The sequence below is a fragment of the Biomphalaria glabrata genome, chromosome 9 (genome assembly GCF_947242115.1).
Source record: "Biomphalaria glabrata chromosome 9, xgBioGlab47.1, whole genome shotgun sequence".
Taxonomy (NCBI): Eukaryota; Metazoa; Mollusca; class Gastropoda; family Planorbidae; genus Biomphalaria; species Biomphalaria glabrata.
Window position 1 is genome coordinate 43,716,004 of NC_074719.1, and position 23,506 is coordinate 43,739,509.

The 23,506-nt window shown below is 34.6% G+C and overlaps 1 protein-coding gene across 1 annotated transcript; it reads right to left on the reverse strand.

Moving 5' to 3' along the window:
- Positions 1-518: 518 nt before the first annotated feature.
- On the reverse strand, positions 519-23,455 carry LOC106072026 (E3 ubiquitin-protein ligase COP1-like). The gene is made up of 20 exons (XM_056041648.1): positions 23,320-23,455; positions 20,074-20,216; positions 19,247-19,306; positions 19,033-19,130; positions 18,337-18,566; positions 16,716-16,775; positions 16,551-16,592; positions 16,254-16,400; positions 15,353-15,461; positions 14,789-14,924; positions 13,342-13,485; positions 12,606-12,714; positions 11,793-11,874; positions 11,502-11,618; positions 10,726-10,843; positions 10,414-10,538; positions 8,043-8,131; positions 7,855-7,914; positions 7,656-7,700; positions 519-6,325 (listed from the first exon to the last, which is right to left on the reverse strand). The coding sequence occupies exons 2-20, from the start codon at positions 20,187-20,189 to the stop codon at positions 6,308-6,310; spliced, it is 1,905 nt and encodes a 634-aa protein (XP_055897623.1). The 5' UTR covers positions 20,190-20,216; positions 23,320-23,455; the 3' UTR covers positions 519-6,307.
- Between the last annotated feature and the right edge of the window lie 51 nt (positions 23,456-23,506).

Consider the following 23,506-nt stretch of genomic DNA (forward strand, 5'->3'; position numbering starts at 1 on the left):
CAAGGTCTGAAAGGAAAGGGAAGTTATTTGAAAAAAAAAAACATGCTAACATTAATAGCTATTTAATCCATCCCAGTGGCGCTACAGCCCATGGAGTGCCCAGGCTTGCTTTAGCACATCTCTCCATTCTGATCTATCCCAAGCTTTACGTCTCCATGGCCAGACTATTAGCTGTTATAGATCTGCCTCTATGTCATCAAGCCCCAGTACTCGTGATCTGCCTTTTGGGGCGCCTGCCTTTTGTTTTTTGCCAGTGAACAATCTTTGCTCCTCTGTTCACTGGCTTTCTTTCGAGGTGACCTGCCCGATGTAATCTGTTCCTTTTTATTTCTGCCATTTAATAGCTATTAGTAATTTAATTTGCACAGTAGGCAGAGCCTACTTCAACTTCTAGCTCTGTTGGCAAATAAATTGTTCGTTTGCTGACTTATATTCTCATTCATGTTTCATCAAGTAAATGTATGAACTGGTATTTCTTTTTTATTATAATCTTAGAAATTAAAAAAACAAACAATCAATGACAGAATGTTAACATTTAATTCTCAATAAATTATAAATTGAAAAACAAATTAATATTTGAGCATCCTTTGGCTCAGTTTGTATGATTCACATAACACAACAATGTAAAACATTATCAATAAATTATCATTATAAAAAATCAAAACAAAAAAAAAAAAGCATTTTTTTTTTTGTCAAAGCATCCCTTGGCCTTAGACAGAAATATAATTTAATAAAAAAAAAAGTAACTTCAGTAAAGCATGTAACTGAAATAGTTCAACATATTAACATCATTGGAAGGATTTATTCCGATCACATTCACACCAACTACCACGAGGTTTGCTAAAGAAACAGTCACAGCTATAATTATTTCATTTATAAATAGAAGTTAAATTTTGCTTGAAACTTTAAAAAAAAAAAACAAGCGTACAAAACTGATACTCGGGAAAACAATTAAGAAAACAATTACTATTTGTGTGTGGGGATGGTGACTTAGGGGGATAACTTGTACAATGGATTACCTAGCTCTCGGTTTTCTCAAGCACAGTGTTCCCCAAACTGTGTTCCACAGAACTCCAGTGTTCCGCGAGGCCTGAACAGGCGTTCAAACTACTTGAATAATAAACTAGTAGGCGTGAAAATAAACCTCTCTAAAAAAAAAATAAGCAAAGTGTTCCGCTAAATGCTCAGAATGTGTGAAGTGTTCCGTCAGACAAAAAGTTTGGGAAACACTGCACACCCAAGTGATATCACTGAACAATAATGGAGTCCTTTAAATCATAATAATAATTTCATTTCTATAGAGCTGATAGAAAACTTAATGTAGGCTCAAGGCACTATGAGGACATAAAAAAAAAGGAAATATTTGAAATGGAAAACTAAATAAAATACTGGGTTCGAGTCTCGCAGTTTATCCTAGGTACAAAACAGAAATGTACAAAATACCCTGTTAACAGTTTGACCTTGCATGGTAACATGACAATGTTTTGTTTAAGTAGCTTCATTTTAGTTTAGAAACATATTTATTTCAAGTTCATTCTGCTGACATTGTATGCAATAAAAACAGCAACTTACATTTCAATTAGCTTTCAGTAAGAAATCATCTTTGCCTACATTACATTAATTCTAGCAATGAAACTAAGATGCTATAGATAGATCCTAGGTGTCAATTATAAAGGCTGCATCACAAATGAAAAAATTAGAGACAGGATTAGTACAGCCATTGGACCCCGTGATGACCTGCTAACCACTCTAAAAAACAACGTAAGCTCTATGGTCACATCACAAGGTCATCAGGAATCGCAAAAGATGTCCTTCTGGGAACAGTACCAGGAAGAAGAGGAAGACAGACAAAGCCACAGGCCTGTCATTGAATGAAATTCAAAGCAAAGGAGAAGAATGGAGAAAGACAATTAACAGATCTTGTGTGGTACCCTAACGGTTCAACAGCCTAAGGGATAGGTGAATGTGAAGACAGGGATAGGTGAATGTGAAGACAGGGATAGGTCAATGTGAAGACAGTTAAGACACCTTCCTTACCCATATCACAAAAATTCTTTCCAAGTACAATTAAGACACCTTCCTTACCCATATCACAAAAATTCTTTCCAAGTACAAAATCTTTTGAATACTTTGTCATCCTATCACAACACGTTGACAACACTAACTTTAATTACGCACACACAAAAAAAGCTATCATGTTACTAGGGCCAATTCTGTTATAAAAAAAATAATATGTACAAACAGGAAAAGATTCTGTTATTTATACTTACAAGAAGATATGAAGGTCCTTTTTACAGCTAATGTAAAAAAAAAAAATCCTAACACAAGTTCTTGCATATTAACTGTTCTGTAGTTTCTTCATGCTTATACTATTAGGCAAAATATGTTGGTCGCAGCTGGGGATGTGTACCTACATGACAATCTTCAATTACTCATTAATCTTCGGACAAAGACAAGCCTTATAATTATACTCTTAAGCTACCAGTAATCAACATTTCAAACACAAAACACCCAAACAGGAAACATCATATAACACTAGAAACATTTTGGTGATCAACATTGTACATCCATTTTGCGACAGTATAAATAAAAAGCACAACCAGAATGGAAAGGCACTACTACTTGTTAAAAACCTGGCCAACAGTCTGGTTTTGAGATTCATATATTGAAGCAGCACTTTCAAGATTGTTGAACAATAAAAACGTTTGCTATTAAAGGAATCAATCACTACCAAGACAGACAACTAGTTTACTCCACGCAGAAATTTGGTGAACAGTTTAAACATAGCATTTTGATATGTCTGTATAAGACTTGAGAATCATTCACTTCACAAATGCCAGTGCCATAATTTATTAGGAAGAATAAAAATGCAAATAGATGACTACCATACAATCAAATGACATGGAAATAAAATAGCAATGAATCAGACATAAGGCATTTATAACTGAGGTAAGGAACACAGTTTCTAGCATTATCTTGGAGATGATAAGGGTTATTACGAGGGAGGATTTGGGTCTCAAAAGCTGCCTCTAAAAGAAGTTTCAGGATTTTTTCTAATGCCATGTCCTAAAATTTCTTGACTTTCTTACTATCCTAATCTTATTAGCTTGGTCACAAATTTTAATGTTAAATGACATTTCTAAGGGCCATTTATTCAAATAGTTTTAATCTCTTCAAAATATATTTGAATACCAATTAACCACATTTTTTCTTTGTTTTTTTAATATCCTTTACAAAGACATCAAAATCTTTATTAGTCCACATAAAATGACTACTACTTTCATCCTTTAGTGTGACTTATATTTCTATACTTACTATAACTGAAAGTATGTTGTACGTGACTGTCACAGAGCAATGGCCTGCCATTGTGCAATAGATTCTAATGTCTATGTGATGTCAGCCTCACATCTTCATGAATCTTAACATATACATTGTCACATGTTTGAAGATCTAGTATAAAAAACTGAGATGAAATCTTTTCTAATTATCAAAGCTTTATATTAAAATCTGTGACAAAGAAAACTAACAGAATAAAAATGAGTTTGAAGTGACAGAAAGTCAATAGCATTTATATTGGTAGAAACATTTTAAGGATGAAGCAATTTGGTCAAAACAAGCAAAACATTGCATTAGATTAGCTCATAGGAACAGTACTAGAGAAACGGCTGAATTTAAAAAACACAATTATGGTTCCTTCATAAAATGTACAATGAGAAGATATGCATTTAAAAAAATCTATCTCTTAAATAAAATTTCAAAAAGTAACTAGCACTTAGAATACATTTTTACTTCATTTAATTCTTAGTACAGAAACAGTTTTACCAACTTCAAGAACCATCACACATGTAAAGGTATTATGATAATATATATATATATATACAATGAGAAAAACTGACAAAACTAGTGCCATTTATTTTATCTGATCCAAAAATATTTCCAGAGCCTCAAAAAATTTGACAGATATTCAAATCTTTAGGGATTGGCAACTTTTAACAATTGAAGAGCAAAAAAAAAATAAATGGTAACAGCTAAAAGAAAGAGTCATCAATGCTGCCCCAATAATATTCCAGGAGAGATTACAGGATAGAAGAACAGTAAATAAATGTATCATCTTTAATCAACTATTCAAAACATTAACTCCCCCCCCCCCCCCATTTATGGATATGGACATTTCAATTTTCCTAAATATTTCTTAACTTTTATGAAACTGAGATGTAACATGAAGCCATGATGTGCACCTGAAGCTAGGATGTGCACCAGAAGCTATGATGTGCACATGAAACCAGGACATACCCATGAAGCTGGGATGTGCTACACATGAAGCCAGGTGTGCACCTGAAGCTAGGATGTGCACCTGGAGCTAGGATGTGCACATGAAGTTGGATGTGCACCTCAAGCTATAATGTGTACATGAAGCCAGGATGAGCACATCAATCTGGAATGTAACATGAAGCAAGGATGTGCACATCAATCTGGGATATGCTGTACATGAAACCAGAATGTGCTACACATGAAGCCAGGATGTGCTATACATGAAGCCAGGTTGTGCACATGAAACCAGGATGTACTTATGAAGCTGGGATGTGCTACACATGAAGCCAGGATGTGCGCCTGAAGCCAGGATGTGTGCCTGAAGCCAGGATGTACACATGAAACCAGGATGTACACATGAAGCTGGAATGTGCTGCCCATGAAAGTCAGGTGGGATGTGTATTTGCCCCAATAGTTTTTCTATTTTCTATCTGGTGCTAATTGCTGGGGCATCTATCCCACATAGGAAGTAATTGGAAGCCTAGCCAAAGGCTAGTTAAGGAACGGAAAGTACAACAAAGCCATTATCCAGAAGGGCTTCAGACTCAGCTTTCTACTCTTGACAAAGACAATACTTGACAGCAGCAGGCTTTGGAAAGGGACAGGCCGAGGACTCTATTTAAAAAGACTGTAGTACTACCATAGGGACCAAAAGAGGACTCTTTTTTAGAAGACTATAGTAGAGACCAAAAAAAAAGTAATTGTTGGGAAAAAAAAAAGAATAGCATTCCTTTCAAGTAGTCACACATTACATTTACATTACTGAATGTCTAGGTAAAAGCTGGGTATTTATAACAACATAAAACTGCACATTTTCCTTAATCACAAGATTCAAATACAATATTTTCTTATAATGAAAATTAACAATAACAGTAAATTATAATAATGTAATAATAATTATAAAATTATAACCAATCTACAGAACAATCAAGGCTAAAACTTGTGTTCAAAGGACTTATCACAAAACACTTTGAAGATAAGGATAAAAGCTTCTTGATTGAATTCAAGATATTTCAGGAAAAAAAACTCTTGAGTAAAAACATTCTTACAATTTATATCTTCTGCATTTTGTGTCTAAATCCTTCAAGTGTACAGGTAGTGGAAATTAAACTTTTGGTACTTAGATGAAAACAGCTCCAAGTAGGTCTATTTACCAGAAGAGCCTTTACTATTGGAAACCTCTCTTTAGAGTGGTTCATAACACCAGATTATTAATCAGCCATTTAGTACAGAAACCATTCTGACGTTGTGCCATTTATATAAGAGTGAAAGAGATAAATACAAGGGAAATAATGTGTGTGTGAAACCATGCCCCGATCTGCAAGTCATGCTTACATTTTGCAAAAACAAATATTACACATCAATATAAACACAGCAGTCAGACACAGATTATGTAAATAATGATTAAACACTTTTAAGCTCAGACATCCTTCAAAACCCGTTTCTTAAGGTAGTGTGAATGATGAAGATGATACAATGAAACATGTTACTTAGAGGTAATGATTTGTACTTATGTGTATAGTTATCAATAGACATAGATATATCTCTTTATATAATTATTTGAAGGATTCTTTTAGAGTGAGTGAAAAAATGCATTGTGTGCTGAAAAATCATCAGAAAATAATAATTATTATTTATAAAACAAACAGTTAACTAAACCCAATACAATCTCTGTACCTATGTCTGAACTCAATGTCAGGATATTAACTCTAACCCATGTCTAGAACTAGATCTTCAAATTACACACCTAGGTCTCCAATTACACACTTAGGTCTTCAATTATACACCTAGGTCTATTCAATTCAAAAGTAGAACCCTATTTTCTTAGTTGACTTTAAATACCAGTTTGAGCCTCTTTAAACATCTTAGGAGATGAAAACCCAACTGTTAGGCATTTCTTCCAGACATGGGAGGGGCGCCCTGGCATGGTGTCTCTTGGATAAGTTTGTCAGTGAAAGACCAAGTGTTCAATGAATGAAACCTTCTTTCTTTTCTTCTACATCAACTCCAGCAACTGAAACATAAACACTTCAGAATTATTTTTACTAACTAAATCCAAGAGGAAAATGCAATCATATCACAGACAATCAAACAATCTCTTTAATTAGAAGGTAGCGTTGGCTTTTATAAAAGAAAACATCCTCTCTCAGACCTTGCGATCTATGGGGCAGATGATATAAAGGTCATCTGTTTCTGTGGCCTACGGTTAACAAGGGTGTCATGTGGCTAGCACAATGACCAACCGCCTTTACTTTTCCCCAACTAAAGTCAGGTACCAATTAGAGCTGGGTGGACTCACAGAGGCGTCCAGAAGATCCCAAAATTAAAAATCCCAGTCTTCACCAGGATTCAAATCCCAGACTCCAGCACTGAAGCCAGGCGTTTTACTGCTCAGCCACCGCTTCTTTTGTCTTTTATAGCATGACAAAATTAAAAGGGTGCCTGTCTGTATTAGATCGTTGTAAACCAAGAGAGCAAGTTAAAGAGATGTATGAGCTTAACATTTCCTTTATTCTTCAAAGATTTGCTTGCGTAGAATAATTTTTATACATTTTAATGAAAGACTTGAAGTACAATACAAGTGACACTGGTATCTAAAATTTTGCAGCCTTGACATTGCAGCATTTAAACTTTTGTGTTAACAATCTACAGGGTGCCCATAAAGTCTGGACACATAGGATAATTGGATTTTTGCATCCACAGATCAATTATGGCTTTGACAAAAGAAGAAAAAGAGTTGAGCCGGTACTTCTCGGTGGCAATGATGAACGGTCATATGGAAGGATTTAATGTACTTCATCCAGGGAGAGCATGCAAATATCCTACGTGCCCAGACTTTATGGACACCCTGTATTAAAATAATTTGTACTTTTTGAGGATCCCAAAATAACTTATTACTTAAAAGAGAAAGATTGTGAGACTCCACTTTAATACATCTTAAATAAAGAAGCACAGTAGTATTGAAACTTGGTGAGCGTAACAAAGGTGCACCTTAAAAAAAGGTTTTGGAGATCATCTTAGGTGCCATCTTGTTTTAACTGACATAGAAGAGAGCACAAAGTGGCTTCCGAACGAAACAAGTGGAGATTTATAACAAAGACTGCGAGATACACATTTCAGCCCAAAAGGAAATCTACCACTGAGGACAGGCAAATCCAGAGTAAAGAAAACACTTAAACCAACCACAGGCAAACAATGGTCAGGTGTGCACAGAATGTAGCAAAATATGCAGATCACAGCTAGAAAGGTACAGCCACATAAAATACAGAACTCTTTTTGGACTTCAAGACGAGCCTTAGTATTATTAGTATAACTAAAAATCTATGACATTGTATGGTACAAACCTTGACAACACCTTGACTGTTGGCAGCCACTAGAATATTAGAATCCTAGAAAGTAAAAAAAAATGAAATATGTGAATAAAAAAACAAACTCTAAGCATATTTTTATTAACACTAAGCATATTTTTATTAACACTATGTACCAATTATAACTTAATAAAAAAATGTATTCTTTTTTTACAGTTCATTAGACTAAACTCACAGCTTTCCACGTGACTGCGCTAACAAATTCTGTGGAGTCATCATCCTTGCCTGGTTTCTCCTGTTTCAGATTTTAAAAAAGAAAAAAAAAGGTCAAGACAAAGTGAAAAGTGATATAGTTTTTAAAAGCCTTGAATAATTAAAATTATTTGTTAAAAACTCCAACATGAAAAGTAAATGATAGCTCACGATCAACTTTTTGCCAGGTTCAAACTTGTAGGTCAGAATGTGCTTGGACAATCCTTTATAGTAGAGGTAGAGAGAGTTGTTTTCACTTCCTGTGTTACAAAGTTACAAAATACACACCGTGTTTACATAAAACACAAAAAAAAAATTTAAAAGCAAATAGAAAAAAATAATAATTAATATTTCAAAAAAATACATTACAATTTGCACTTGTAATAAAAAGATGTTGAGTCATGGAAGACAACAAAATCTTTAAAGATACAAATTTTATGTGTTTTTTAATACATTTCAGCGATACAAGACTTTTATTTTTAAATTGTTTCCGTTGCCTTGATTTATAGAGGTAGATGTAAAAAGTAAAGTAAAGTTTCCCTTTTAAACCTTGCGATCTATGGGGCAGATGGTGTCGAGGTCATCTGTTTATGTGGCCAACGGTTAATGAGCAGGGTTTCATGTGGTCAGCACAATGACCAACCGCCTTTACTTTCCCCAACTAAAGTCAGGTACCCATTAGAGTTGGGTGGACTCAGGGGCGCCCTAAAAATCCTGAAAATCAAAATCCCTGTCTTCACTGAGATTCAAACCCAGGACCACAGGTTTGGAAGCCGAGCGCTTAACCACTTAGCTACCGCGCCCCATGGAGGTAGATGTAATGAAGTCAAAAGCCCTTTTGAGCTCAACTCTACGTTTTGGTAGGAGAAAAAAAAAATTTAAAAAAAAAAACATTTTCCATTCCACCAAGAACTATTATGAAGTATATGCAGTAGCCATTGAGATTAAAAGCTTGAGTTAAAAACAACAACCTGAAATGGTCCCACCCTTCATGGGTTTCATGCATTCCTTTGTCAGAATATAACTTTTTTTTTGTAAGGCCTCATTTCCTGCCAAAATGTCTTCTATGCAATGATAGTTATTGTTAAGTGACCAAGGAATCCCAACAAATGCAGAAGAGCTAAATTGAGAATGTGGTGTTAAGTACCAATAAAATGAGACGTCTAAACTTTTCTGAACACTCTCTGGAGTTCGCTAACACCATTTTTAGACCTGCAGTAAATGCTAAGGTGTTAGGAATAAGCATTTGAACATTTCTGCATGCACACCCAGTAAAGATTTCAGTTGGGTAAAATATTCAGCTGATTCACTGTCGCCAGCCAAAGTGCCATTAGTGACAGTTACTTCCAGAATTGATTAGACAAAGCAACTGATATTCTTTATTGCCAATTCTCTTTATGACAATATTGTAGTATAAATTCTAATTGACCTTTCTCTTTTTGCACTGCCTTTGTCAGTTAATGACAAATCCCTGATTGTGTTGGGTCAATGTAAGTCATCTTCATTTGAATTTTGAAGAACATTTAATGTTTTCCTAGTTGACAAGGATAATTTTGCCAGGCGCTTGGCTTCACATTTTGTTGTTTGATGCTTTCTTTTCAAAAAGGAAACTCTTCTGGATGAGAATCTTTTCTTCAGAAATAATGCCACTAATGAGCTGCTGCACTTGGCTTGTTGATTGTAGATAATGAGCTTTTTTTTTTGTGCATAAGACATTTTTATATGACCAAATGAAAAAACAGCAAAAAAATAGAGGCAATAGTTGATCAAATACAAGATTAATGAAATATAAAAAATAAAACAACAACCCAAAAAATAATAAGACAAGTATGAGTATGGCTTTCATCAGTTGTGAAGTGATGATGGACCACCTCAAAGAATGGGTATTAGATATGGTTGGAACAATGTAACCCACAAGCAGCAAATATGCTCAAAAGAATACCAAATGTTGGTACAGTTTGGGATCAGAGGAGTTACAAGCTCTGCCATGGTGTAGCACTATGTGCTGCAAGCTGCCTAAGGGTCGCCGGTCCTGATTTTTCCTCAGGGTAGACTCCAAAAGCTTTTTCCCATGTTTGGGTATTACAGCAAGGCAGCAGTGGTTTAAATTCAGTTTTCCTTCTAGATTGATAGCCAGCCTGAAGCTTACTGATTTAGGCACCTCCCCTTCTGTTAGAGATGAAAGTTCCACCAGACCCAATATCTGAGCGAAACGTGAAGGACAGGAGTTGGACTAGTTGCCATAGGTTATTTGAGATGCATGCCATTGGAAATTAACATGTAGTCAGTAAATCACACTGTAGTGCTTTGTTTTTTCAAGCTTTTGATTTGGTTTATTGAAGTTTATTTTTTTTTTAATATGTTTCTAGAAACAGTTCAATCAGTTCTTATAAAGGTGAAGTAGAACACAATGAAACAAGATCTGCTCTAGCACAATTGAAAGGCATGATCCATCAATTACCTCTGATGCCCTCTATCTTTTAGCTTCTAATTACTTGAATACAGAATTTTAGTTACAAGTAATCTATTCCCTGAGACTCACCGCATGCTATGTAATCCCCATCAGTGGCCAGCCCAACAAAATTTTTCTCATTGATGTGACCTTTGAATGTTGAGATGGCATTAGGCCGCCCAAGGCTCCACAATTTTAACTGACTGTCTGTAGATCTAAATCAACAAATATTAAGATATTATAAACACCACAAGCAAAAGATTTTCATAAAATATGTAGATTTTTTTTCAACTTTAAAAAATATTCCTACATAAATAATATTTCTTCAAATAGGGTCAAACTAGAATCATATATGTATGTGTTGCAGGCAGAAAAGGGCATTTGTATAAAGTCAATACTTACGCTGAGACCATGTCTGTCCCGTTGAGAAACTTGACATAGGAGACAGCCTTACCATGACCACGGAACACATTGACAGCTTTCTTTGGGTAGCGCAAGTCATAGTAATGAACACAATGGTCTGAGAAAACAGTTCAAGTGAAGAAGTCAATATCGTACATTGTTGCAATATAGATGTTATAGATAAGTATACTAGCCCAAAGAAAACTCAGATGCTAGCCCTAGAATAAAGTGACCTACCTCTTTCAAACCTCGTGATCAAGGAAGGCAGATGATGTTAGGACATTAAATCTCAAACAGATTGTCTTATAATATCATTTATAAATCAGGATTATAACCGTGGGTTGTAGTTGGATGTTATACAAGATTATTTTTGTATTCCACTATATTTTTAGCCATATGAAAAAGGTGGTGTTGTGTTTGAATAGAAACAATTTGAATAATTGAATAATTTTATTTTTGCTTCTACTCTCTATTCACATCTATAGCTAAAGACATAACTTGAAACAGCTGCCAGCATCCTAGACTTACAGGGTCATGTGACACAAACTGTCCAACTGCCATGCAATGCCAAAATAAAAGTGGCTTCATGAAACAAAGTGGTTTAGTAAAACAAACTCCAGTCTGGCAGTACAGTAAAGTTATGTTTCCTCATTGCGAAAAAAGAGCACAACCTCAACTGTTATAATTTTTTTGAATGTCTAGTCTTACAACTCTAAGTTGGCATAAACCCAAGTACAACACTAGTTAAATAAATAAAGAGAATTGGTGTACTCTACCAGCAGAGCCGAAGGCCAGGTTGTATCTTGTGGTTGGATTAAACTTGACACAGCAGACATTGGCACCTCCGTCAATAGTCAGAACCGAATGAGAATTGTCCCAGTCCCACAGTTTCACTGTAAAAGATTGAAGTTTTTATTCTTGCAGAATTTCACCAACTGGCCAGCAATATTTATTATAAGTAAATTATTCCATTAGAAATGTTGGTATCAAATCTGATTATGATTGTTTAAAACCAATTTCCTATTCCACCATTGCAAAGCCTTTGAATAAATAACAATATTGTTTACCTTTAGTATCATCAGAACCTGAGGCTAACAGTTTGGGATCCATTCTGTTGAAGTCAACACTCCAGCACCGCTTCTCATGTTCCTGTTAAAATGTATGTACACACAATTATCATAGACTAAATGTCAAACTACAACAGACCAAATTTAGGTAAATATTACAAATAGTCTAAATATAAGTAAATATTACTAACATTGTCTAAATATAGGTAAAAATTACAAATATAGGTAAAAATGACAAAACATTGTCTAAACATTGTTTAGCAATACTAAGAAAATAGTAAACTTGAAAGAATTTTCTTCTCTATAGAAATGTGTAGCTAAGTTATCTTTTTCTCACAGTAATATATCAAATATATATTATTCACAGTTTGATATTCCAATTCAAAACTTCTAAATTTAATTATTAGCATATTAGTTTTTATTTGACAAGGGAGGGAAGAAAGTTTGGAATATTTAGGAATAATGATGAAATTAAGAGAGAATGTGACAATATTAAACCAATAAATTATTATGCAAAATACTAGATCTAGAAAAAAACAAAAAAATTATATTAAAAAGTGTCTAGTTTAAAAAAACACATATACTTCTAATACCTTTAGAACACATCTGGTTTTTATCAAGGTAGAGTTTTGCTTAGTTAATAATTTCATTTTATATGAGACACAAAGAATGTAAAAAATTGCTGGTAACTTCTATTGCATTCTACTCTACAGTAATCACAGCTTTCTTTCACTACAGGAGTTAAATGTTTTAAAGTAAAAGGTACCCTCCATCTGGTATGAAGGGCTCTACTGGAAGAACATTGGTACCAACCTGGAACATCTGGACCTTTTGGTTAGTACTTGTGTCCCACATGTAGACAATACCATCATAGTCTGCACTACTTAACATGTGCTTGTTGTAAGGGTTCCAGGCTATACAGCTACAGATAAGGTAAAACAAAATTAACTACTGACAACATTCATGAAACAAAAGAACTAAATAATCTACATAAGACAGCTGTGAAAAAATTGCCATGTCTTCAATTATGAATCTCTAAACAAAGTCAATCTCAATAATTTGAGTGTTGCCTGGTATGCTAGCTGCGGATTGCTTTGCTTTCATGTAAGATTCAGACATTTATTCAAGTTCTAACCCTAACCTTGTGCAGGACAGCAGGGAGCGGCAGTAACTCAGGAGCTTCATGATGGTAGTTCTGAAGCATACCACCAGTCAGCTATGTGGGTTAACAATTCAAGATAACATTTTCAGGTTATGTATGTTTTCAAAAGATGAAAAAAAAATATATATATAGTTCCTGGTTATAAGTCAAATGTACTTTATTTTCATCCTAAATGATTTCAAAAGATGAACATATATATTTCATGTTTAGAAGTAAAGAGTACTTTATTTCCATTGTAAATTTGTAGTCAACTTTCAAACATTTTCCCATCTTATCAGAACTCGTAATAAAAAGTTATGACAACTTGTCTTATTTCTAAAAAAGGCTGTACTGTATCCTGTAGCATAGCTCTTCAATATTAGACATTACAAAAGAACTTGGTATCACCTTATCTTAGAGGTGCAACTCATCTCTGTCACCGGATAATGCAAGTCTACAACTGCGTCTCTCACAATGCCATATTCAAACACTTTAATTTTCTTGGTGACACCAGCTATTGCAAAGAAATCACAATCTCTGTCAAACTCAATGCTGAAAAAAAAAGGGAAACGCTCAATAAATTAGAGCACTGAAGAAATAAAAACAAAATTATTGCTATTGAAAAAAAAAAAAAAAAAAAGCAATCAGCAGTTTGAAAAGCCTTTCAAAATTAAATAGTTTAAACAAAATTAAGAATGACTTGTTGATCAATTTGTTTTCTTTTTTTTTTCAATTCTTTTAAACACACAAATAAAGAGAGACAATATCTGTATGTCACAAACTGGGAGTTGTCCTGGTTGGCAGTGATGGTTGTTATCTAGGGGGTTGGATCACTGGAAAGCAACTCTAAGCCCCAGTTCAATCTTTTGATGACAGGACATTTTGATCTTACCAATGGAGCACTATCATCTTCTTCAAAGACACTAGACACATAGGTATAGGAATAAATAACTTTATTCAAACTATAATTTATTTACACAAGTAGTACTAGGTGGATCATCAATTCAAAGGAAATACAAAGTCCAACATAGACTATCTAGTATATATCTACCATAGGAAAAAGACTTTTCTACTAAACAACTCTTGACTAACTATACGCTCCCAGTACAATTAGTCCAGTACACATATTACTCTCCCTGAGTCTAGTCCTCTACTAACTGAAAATTCCACATCTCATCTACCCTTACACACATTGACGTGGACCTGTTGACCACAATCTTACCATCTCATGCAAGCCATGGTAGAGTGAAACTATAAATTTAGCCCTACCAATACAAAACCAAACAGTTATAGCTATGGTACAACTAACTGTAACACCTGTTTGCATCGTTGGCTAACTAAGATAAGATAAGATAAGATAATTTTATTGATCCAATCAAACGGAAATTCAGTTTGACTACAATTGACAACCTCAGCGTAACTACTTTACAAAAACAATATGGATGAAAAATTCGAACAACATTCACTCACAAAACACATACACATTCACAACCAGCGCTTTGTGAATTGGACTTCTATGTACTTCTCGATGACGACAGCTGATCTTGTAACACTCTGACCGACAGTGGGATAAATGAGTTTTTAAATCTTTCTGTTTTAGTCCTAATGGAAAGGAGATGACCACTTGGTTCAGATCTTATGTAACAGTGGTTTAATGGGTGCAGGTTGTCTCACATTTAATTTGATAAAATAGTTTCGTGCTTAACTCATGATGCTTAAAACTTCATTTAAGGATGAACAATTCCCTACAGTAATTTGATTAAGAACAAAATATATCTGTATATATAAACTGTCTTAAGAAACAAAATAAACCAATGCAAGCACACACAAAATGTTAAGATTGACAGGTTTTTACCTTGAGACAATAGAAGAGCTGTTAGTGAAAACTTCATGTGTGTAGTTCAGACTGGCTACAGCTTTAATGGAAGTGTACTGTAGGAACTTGGACATGCACGTTGCAAATTGATCTAAACTGCCATCACTTTCCCCGCCTTCAGACAGAAATAAATACAAAATAACAACCCAGAAAACAAGCAAAGGAACAAACAAACAAAAAAGTCACTGTTAATTACAAATATACACAACCCTGACCAAATATTTAGCTGTAATTAACATTCATCAAAAATTATTGCGCAAAAAAAAAAAAAAAAAAAAAAAGCTATGACTAATAACATAATTTAGAAAGGGCAAGTAAATTATAATAGATGGTTGTCTGGGCGTACGGTACGCGAGCTCGATTGTCATTAGGTCATCTTGATGGTCCCAGCTTCATACCCTGCCTTCAACCATTCGTTGCTGGAGGTTTGGACTAGGAAGTAGATTATCTTCAACTCTAAAGAAACACAAATTTATCTCTAAATTAAAACTGAATGCAGTCTAGTTTAAGAATTGTTCCAGCTACGGATTATAAACTTCTTACCTAATCCCAGCCCACCCCTTTCTTCCAAGTAAACTTTTTCCAAATCCTCAAAGTGTTGACTAACTTTCCTTTTTTTTCTGGCCTCTGTCATGTCTATGGTTGGACGGGCCTGTAGGTACAAATAAAATGAAAATGTTCATAGATTTAAAAGAATTTTTTTTATTTCTTGGTAACCTACTCATGTAAAATCTAGTGAAAATAATAATGACTGTCGTAAAATTGAAACCAAAAATTATAATTATCACTTAAGAAGAATATAATGGTAATTTTCAAAATCCAATTGTATCCTTCAAATGTTCTAAAAAGAATTAATTAACAGTTGTTAGGTAACTAGATTGTGGGAGAGAACTAGACAAAAGCCCATAGCCCAGGATATTAAAAAGCGAAAATGGAGCTAGATAGGACACACCCTGTGAAAACCAGCTGCCAATGTTGCAATGCAGGCATTTGATTGGAATACGCAAGGAAAGTGGGTAGACTCAAGCAAACCTGGAAGAGGTCAGTCATCAGTGAAGCTGAGGGTACTGGTATGACATGGGAGTAGATGAAGAAAGCTGCCCAAAACCGAATTGGATGGCGACGTATTGTTGTGGCCCTATGATCCCTTGGGAGTGCCCAGGAGTATGTTAGGTAATTAGATTTAGCAGACACACAAAACAGATGGATATATTAACATGATAGGAAAATAGGATGAGATTACTCTCCTTACCAAGACCCTGACATCCCACCTACCCATCATTTTTACTTGAGATAATACTTTGGTTAACTTACATCTTCTAAATTCAACACCTAAATTTGAAACAAGATCACTAAGGCTGGATGGGCTAAATTTCTTTTATATTACAACATAGATTTACATGTACATTCATAATTTAACATATAATTAGAAAAAAGGACTTACTATTGATCCCCCAGCAAATGACTCAGGTAAACTAGAGTCTCTACTACTGCCGGCTTCCACAGAACTGGATGACCCAGCAATATTTAGATTCGAACTGCTGCATCCGGCTATTGACTGTATGGTGGAAGAGCTAGGCACTAAGTGGTCCTAGGAAATATTTCAGAAACACTTTAAAATCGTATAATCATTACTTTAATTAATTAACGCTTGTTATAATTTAAAAATGCAAAATTTTTATTTTTTTAAAAAGACAAAAGAGAAAAGACACAGAAAAAAACTAAAGGTTCGTCTGCTTACAGGGCATTCCAGCTGTTTCTGTTCAAACTCTCGTAATGTTTCCTGCAAATGATTTAGTAATAACCTAGTCTAAGCAGACATCAAAATATATTCCTAAAGTACTGAACTCAATAATATCTTTATTTCATGCTTTTACAAACTGTATCAATGCAAAAATGTTCCTACCCCAACAGCTTGACAATCTTGATTTAAATACTCTAACTGTCTTTTCAGTTTCTCCAGCTCCTAAAAAAAAAAAAATTCAAATGTTCATATTATTAAAATCAATAATTGTTTCCTGTTAGAAGTTACACAAACTTTTAATCCCAATTTCTCCCCTGCAACCCTCCCCCCTCTCAAAAGACAATACATGTTTTATCTATACGACATAGGCCATAAGTCATTTCTAAACAGAAAAATAAAATGAAACATAAAGATAACAACATATTTATCAATGATTTTAATAAAATCTGATAGTTAGGACTACTTTCAAACTATTTGTTAGCACATTAGTATAACAGTATGAACATAACTATTTCTTTCTTTTTCAAAACCCATCTTGAATTGGACTGGTGAACATTGTGGGCTTTATTGAACCGTATAGTGAAAACAGCCTATCTATAATAGCAACACTTTGCCTTTGATCGAAATGCATCTGTACCAAAACGGGAAACAGTTTTTAAGCCCATTAAAATGAAACTGACCATGTAATTTTCATGGATATATAAGCATTTTTTTTCTAGATAGTTGGGTTGTTTTGGTATATTAATTTAAAATGTAGGAGTTATACCCTGTATAAGCTAAATACTGTTACGAATCTCACTATCCAGGCTCTCTGCAAACTGTACCATACACCACCAACGTAAAGAACTTGACAACTCAGGGCTCCAGTAACACTTTAATAGTTGAATAAATAACAGCCAATACTGTACAATTGGCAGCACGTAGAACAGTACAAATAGCTCTGCGATAACAAATATCTCTCCGATAACACCATTCCGCCGTATCAAGTCTTTTGCACTGGCCTCTCCGTCTCGTTCCGGGCTTGCACTGGGTTCAACAGTTCAGGACTGACTTCACACACTAGGGCTCGTTGTGTCGGACTCGATCACAGACCAAGATCAAGACGCCGTTCGTCTCAACTGTACTTGATAGTACTCCGCACTGAACCGTCGTAATGCTCCGTACAGAACCACACCGCTGAACTGTGCTGTAGCCGACCGGACTGTAGTGAACCGGGCTCTCAACCGTCTTGACTGCGTCACCTCCGCTCTTATATAGGGTCCCTACTGGCCTTCTCGAACCGGACAGAACGCCGCTTGACGTTTCTAGGTGGTCAGATGACTACAACTCTCGTGACGCCCCTGAGCTCTGTTCACGTCGGCGATCCTTCCCGAACTCTCTTGTTGACACTCGTCTCGGCCGATCGTCGTAACTCGTCACGGTTGACCGCTCGTCTAGCGCTGGCCTGGGGCGATTTGCGTCGGCTGACTACACACACCCCACTACCCCCATCTGTGCCACCACCAGGTTTATAACAATACATTTAAATTATTTCATGAATGTGTCATGTGGCCAGTACAACAACCAACTGCTTTTACTTTTCCCCAACTAATGTCACGTACCCATCAAAGCTGGGTGGACTCAGATGAATCCTCAAGATCATGAAATAAAAAAATCCCAGTCTACACTAGGATTCGAATATGGGACCTCCGGTTCAGAAGCCAAGCGCTTTATCATTCAGCCACCACACCTTCTACTATATAGATATGATACCAACAAATATCACCATAAATGAACTTCCTACCCTTTCTTTCCGGTTCTTCACTTCCTCCAGAAAATTCTTCAAGATTTTCGTCTCTGATATCTTTAGGCCCTGTTCCAGCCGTTGCTTCCGTAAATAAAGGACAGACATGAAGTTGTTGATCTCACCGAGGTCCCAGTCCTGTGAGAGGCTCTGCCACTCCTGGAGACTCATCTGTTTTACTAAGACATTTTTCTGTTCATCTTGTTTGTGTTTTTTAATCAGTTCAGTTACTAAACAGGAAAAAATAAAAGGTTTAACTTTAGTATAATTAGAGGAAAGCAAAATACTGAAGCAATACTACAGCAAAGGATAAATTACTAACAAAGCAGCACAATTAAAAAGAAAAAAAAAAGCATTTTAATAAATTTAAGTCTATGAGAACCTTTTTTTTTTCACCAGCAATCATCATCAACAGTTGAACTTGTCGCGAATGTAAGTATCTTTTTAAAGTGTAGAACTCTTTGTTAATTTTTTTCTTTAAAAAAAAAATTCCCTCTATTGCATTCTTACATTCACTTTAAATTAAAATTATTGAATTCAAAACTTTATCTCACATAAGCTTTTTTCTTTTTTAAAACTATATATACCTTAAAAACAACTTCATTTCTGCTTCTTAATAGAAAACATTTTCTAACATAATAGTAATAATTACTAATTATTAACAGAACTATATGTGTGGTAAATAAATATACTAACAAGCAAAGTTAGGAAATATAAATCCACTGTTCTCAATTGGAATGCTGCATTTGGGACATCGGTTGTTTCTTTCCAGGCTTTTCTCAATACACTCACGGCTTTAATAAAAGAACGAGAAATCTAGTGTAAGCTAACATAAAATACATTTATATTTATAATGAAAAGGTTAAGTTGTTTTATTATCTCTGTTATTGTTAACAAAGCCTACCCTTACCAGAAGGAATGCCCACATTTTGTCATGTAAGCTTCGTCAATAACATCAAAACACAATGGGCTGAAGAAAAAAACAACAGATTTTTTACTCTGAAACTGTGACAGTTAAAAAATTAGAAAATGGGATAGAATGCATTAAAAGTAACTATACCACTATAGATAAGGTTAGAAATACATCTCCAGCCATTGGAGACAAGCTTATGTATGAGCCCCTTAGAAATACATCTCCAGCCCAGAATTATGCTAGAGAAATCATTGCAGCAAGATGGTCAAATGTGAAGTTTGGTCATACAACTCATAAGTACCATTTTAACTATTGATATAATATCACCCATGTATTCTTGCCATCTCTAAATAAAAATGAGTTCTGTAATTGGTAAACTTTCTATAAGGATATATTCAAACATCTAGATGCATAAACTACAAGTGTAATTGGTAAACTTTATCTAAGGATATATTCAAACATCTAGATGTATTAACTATAATGTGAACATACAAATGGATCTTTTTCTAAATTATTAGAATTGGTTATTGAAATGAAGCAAATCGAGAATGATAGTTTATACTGTTCATGATTTGAACAACTTTCCTCATCTTAGGAGTTGTGGATCAGGTACTAAGATTCCTGCAGGTAAGTTGTTTTCAAGAAAGGCAAAAATCATCGGTGCATTAACTATAATGAATTTATTTTTATCAAGTATATGCTTTCACTGAGTCTTGCATCTAAAATGAATTTATTTTTATGACTGCAAGGGACTTTCCGACCGTTGCTACAGTTTGATCAGCCATTTTTGAAAGATTACAAATGATAAAAATAATTTAACGTACCATATGAAGTCACTGTTTGCATTTTTATAAGAACCTTCTTGTCCCCCATAAACAGGTGTGGCTGGTCTCTTTCGAGATTTTTTTGGTGCTTGCTGATTTTGAGGTGTTCTGGACATGATTTCAGCAGCATGAGTTGCACCACACTTCAGAAAGTGTAAAAATGTCCATTTAATTACATTGATAGTTTATTTTTAATACAAATTAATAACACAAAAGACATGCTTATTTTTTTACAACTCTTTTCATTCTAATAAAATAGAAAACATCGACCATAATCTGTTAAACTGTTGGGACAGCTTAGTACTTCCATTTATCTTAAAATTATGGGGTTTATCCCCCTTTCTGCTTTGTTAAAATTAATTAATAAAGTACTAAATAATTAACTAATTGGTTCAATTTTGGATTGATTCATGTATTGTTATTGACTATGTCAATTAAAGATGACCTGTCTCTAGAAGAGGAGATAAGCTAACTACGGTGACCAAAATGAAAGTCTACAAGGCATGCGTTATGAGTACACTGCTGTATGACAGTGAATCATGGACCACCTATGCAAAGCAAGAGAGAAAACTGAACTCATTCCATTTGAGATGTCTCCGTAGGATCTTGAAAGTCACATGGAAAGAAAAAGTGTGCAATACTGAGATCCTTGCGCGATTAGGTATTCCCAGCATCTTTACAGCCCTCAGACAACGCCGTTTGCGCTGGCTTGGACATGTTCTCCGGATAGAGGACAAGCGCATCCTGAAAGTCATCCTCTATGGACAACTCATGACTGGCACAAGAAAAACTGGTCGCCCCCATCTTCGTTACATAGATGTAATAAAACAGGACCTCAAATCAGTGAACATCAATACTGACAAATGGGAAGACATAGCTCTAGGCCACACCAGATGAAGAGAGACAGTGACCAAGAAAGTTATGGACAGTGAAAGAACATGGGTCTCAGCTCAGGAAGAAAAGCGTACAATCCGAAAAATGGCCAGCTCCTCTATCACCAAAACAAAAGCCACCTTAACCTGCGCTATTTGTGGACGGGAGTGTCTCTCCAAAATAGGGCTCCACAGCCAATTATAATTGACTATGAACAATTATGCAAAATTCAACTTGATCCAAGAACAGGAAAAGGGGGGAAATATGTGTCAAATGGTAAATCCATATCTGTAAATTTTTCCAAATCTCTCATTAATTGCAATTACTCAATTGTAAGATACGCAGTAGTTGTGGTCAAAAGGCCTTAAAGAGGCTCAATCGCCATTGTGTTTCTGTTTCAAATATCCTCATTAGTGATCTGGTTTTTTGTAGGTGATACCTTGAATCCTCTTTGTAGTGAATATATATGTATTTTGGATGAATGTGTCATGACGTCATTTGAAGAGGTAGTCCTGTGTTGTATCTCCTTCTCACTTCACCAGACATGCGGATTCAGAGATGTCGTTAATATATATACATACAGTGCTTTTTTTTTGTAAAAAAATAGGTGCCGGTACTCAGTAGTTGATTGCCTAACTTTTAACTACTAAAAATTAATAATATACCTTAAAATACAAGAAAAGTAATATTTTTTTCAAAAAGGTGCTGGTATGCAGTATATATATAATATGGTACCAGGTGACCAAGCCTCGTTCGGATGAATAATTTGTTAAGGAAGTCATTTTGGGAATATTTTTGCAATTACGAAAATGAACATTCTGGTAAAGACTATCAATCTGAAGAGTTGCTTTTTCGTTCTGTTAGTTCTCAATGTGATTGTACATGACCATTAGAAAAGAAAGTCTCTTAAGTCCCCCCAACAGTATCTATAGAAAACCACAGCTCACGTCGTAACGTTTTACATTGCATCTTTTGCGAAAAACTATTAGGCTATTATTGGCTTAGAAGAAAGTCTTTGCAATAAAAGTATGATTATTCTATGGGTTTACAAATATATAAATTTATATCTCCTATATAGAGAGAAATTGAATTTACTACGCTACTAAATCTACAGCATCACTAGATTCTATCATTCTAACATAATAACTAATTCTAATTTAACAAAAAGTAACAAGCTTTGAACTAACATGAAAGTTAGACGCACACAATTTTATTATATAGATATATATTTTTTATAGAATATAGATCTAGATATAAGCATGAGTCTGATTATAATTAAAAAAAACAATATAAATAAATTTTAAAAAAAGTAAAGTTCCCCCTTCAGATCTTGTGATCTATGGGGCGAAGGATGTAATGGTCATCTGTTTCTGTGGCCCACGGTTTACTAGGGTGTCAGGTGGCCAGCACAATGACCATGGGTGCACTCAAGAGACCCCAAAAGATCCTGAAATTAAAAATTCTAGTGTTCACCAGGATTTGAACCCAGAACCCGTGGTTCTGAAGCCATGCGCTTTACCATTTGGCCACAGTGCCTCCCTAGTAAGTGACAGTTGATAGACTATATACTGTAGTAGTACTGTGTACAAGAAATTGAATACTACACCAACACTAGATTCTATCATTTTAACACAGTAACAAATTCTAAGATTTAACAAAAAGTAAAAAACTTGAAACTAACATGAAAGACATGCAACATTTTTACAATTTTTACTATCTAAATCATCTTTATAACTTTATACTAATACTAGATCTAGTAATACTAATACTATTATAGTTTAAATACTGATTATCATATAATATATAATTATACTATTATAGATCTACCTACTGAGGCTACTCCACTCGGTATTTAAATCTATTGATTAATTAATATCTTAGTCTTAGTAGATTTTGTCTAAGATCTAGATCTCTATAAAGTATTAGGTTTTTAGTATTCTAATGAGTCTACTGTTACTTTGTTAGTCACTTAAGGTTACTCCACTCACTCAGTCACTGATTAAAATTAAATGAAATAAATGTCACAGTTTTAAAAAAAATCAATTCAATCTCTGTCAGCCAAGTCCAAGTGACAAGTCAGCCTCAGTGTGAGTGACAGTGTGAGTTGAGTGTAAACCTAGAATCATGGCTAGAACTTATAGTACTATTTAACTATTAACTATACAGTTATAGTTATAGACCTGCTCTCGCCTCTAGTCCTAGATTCTAGATCTAGTTAGAGTCTATAATTATATTAATTTATTAAATATAAAAATCTAAATTAATTTTATTAATAGATATTGATAGATAGATCCTGAGCCTGAAGTTAGATTTTAGATCTAATTCAAACTAATAATCATTGTGCATTAACGTTTGACTTAGTTCTTGCTTTACCCTTCAATGCTCCCTCCAGTGATTATTTACAGTGTGAATACAAACAAAAACATCTAGAATCTAGGTCTAGTCAGTCTAGATTATCTTAAGTCAAGATTTAGTGACTATGGCCTATGCCTATGGTGATGGTGTGAAGACTGTTTAAACCATACCGGAAGTTAACTTTTTACTGTATCCAAGACACATT

What these genes read in the sequence shown, in the direction of transcription:
- LOC106072026 (XM_056041648.1), bottom strand. Translation starts at nt 20,189, where the DNA reads ATGTCCAGAACACCTCAAAATCAGCAAGCACCAAAAAAATCTCGAAAG. An exon ending in TGAAGAACCGGAAAGAAAGG is followed by an intron (nt 16,776 to 18,336) that starts GTAGGAAGTTCA and finishes TTTTTTTTTTAG; the next exon opens with GAGCTGGAGAAACTGAAAAG. An exon ending in AGTTGCACCTCTAAGATAAG is followed by an intron (nt 12,715 to 13,341) that starts GTGATACCAAGT and finishes CCTTATCTGTAG; the next exon opens with CTGTATAGCCTGGAACCCTT.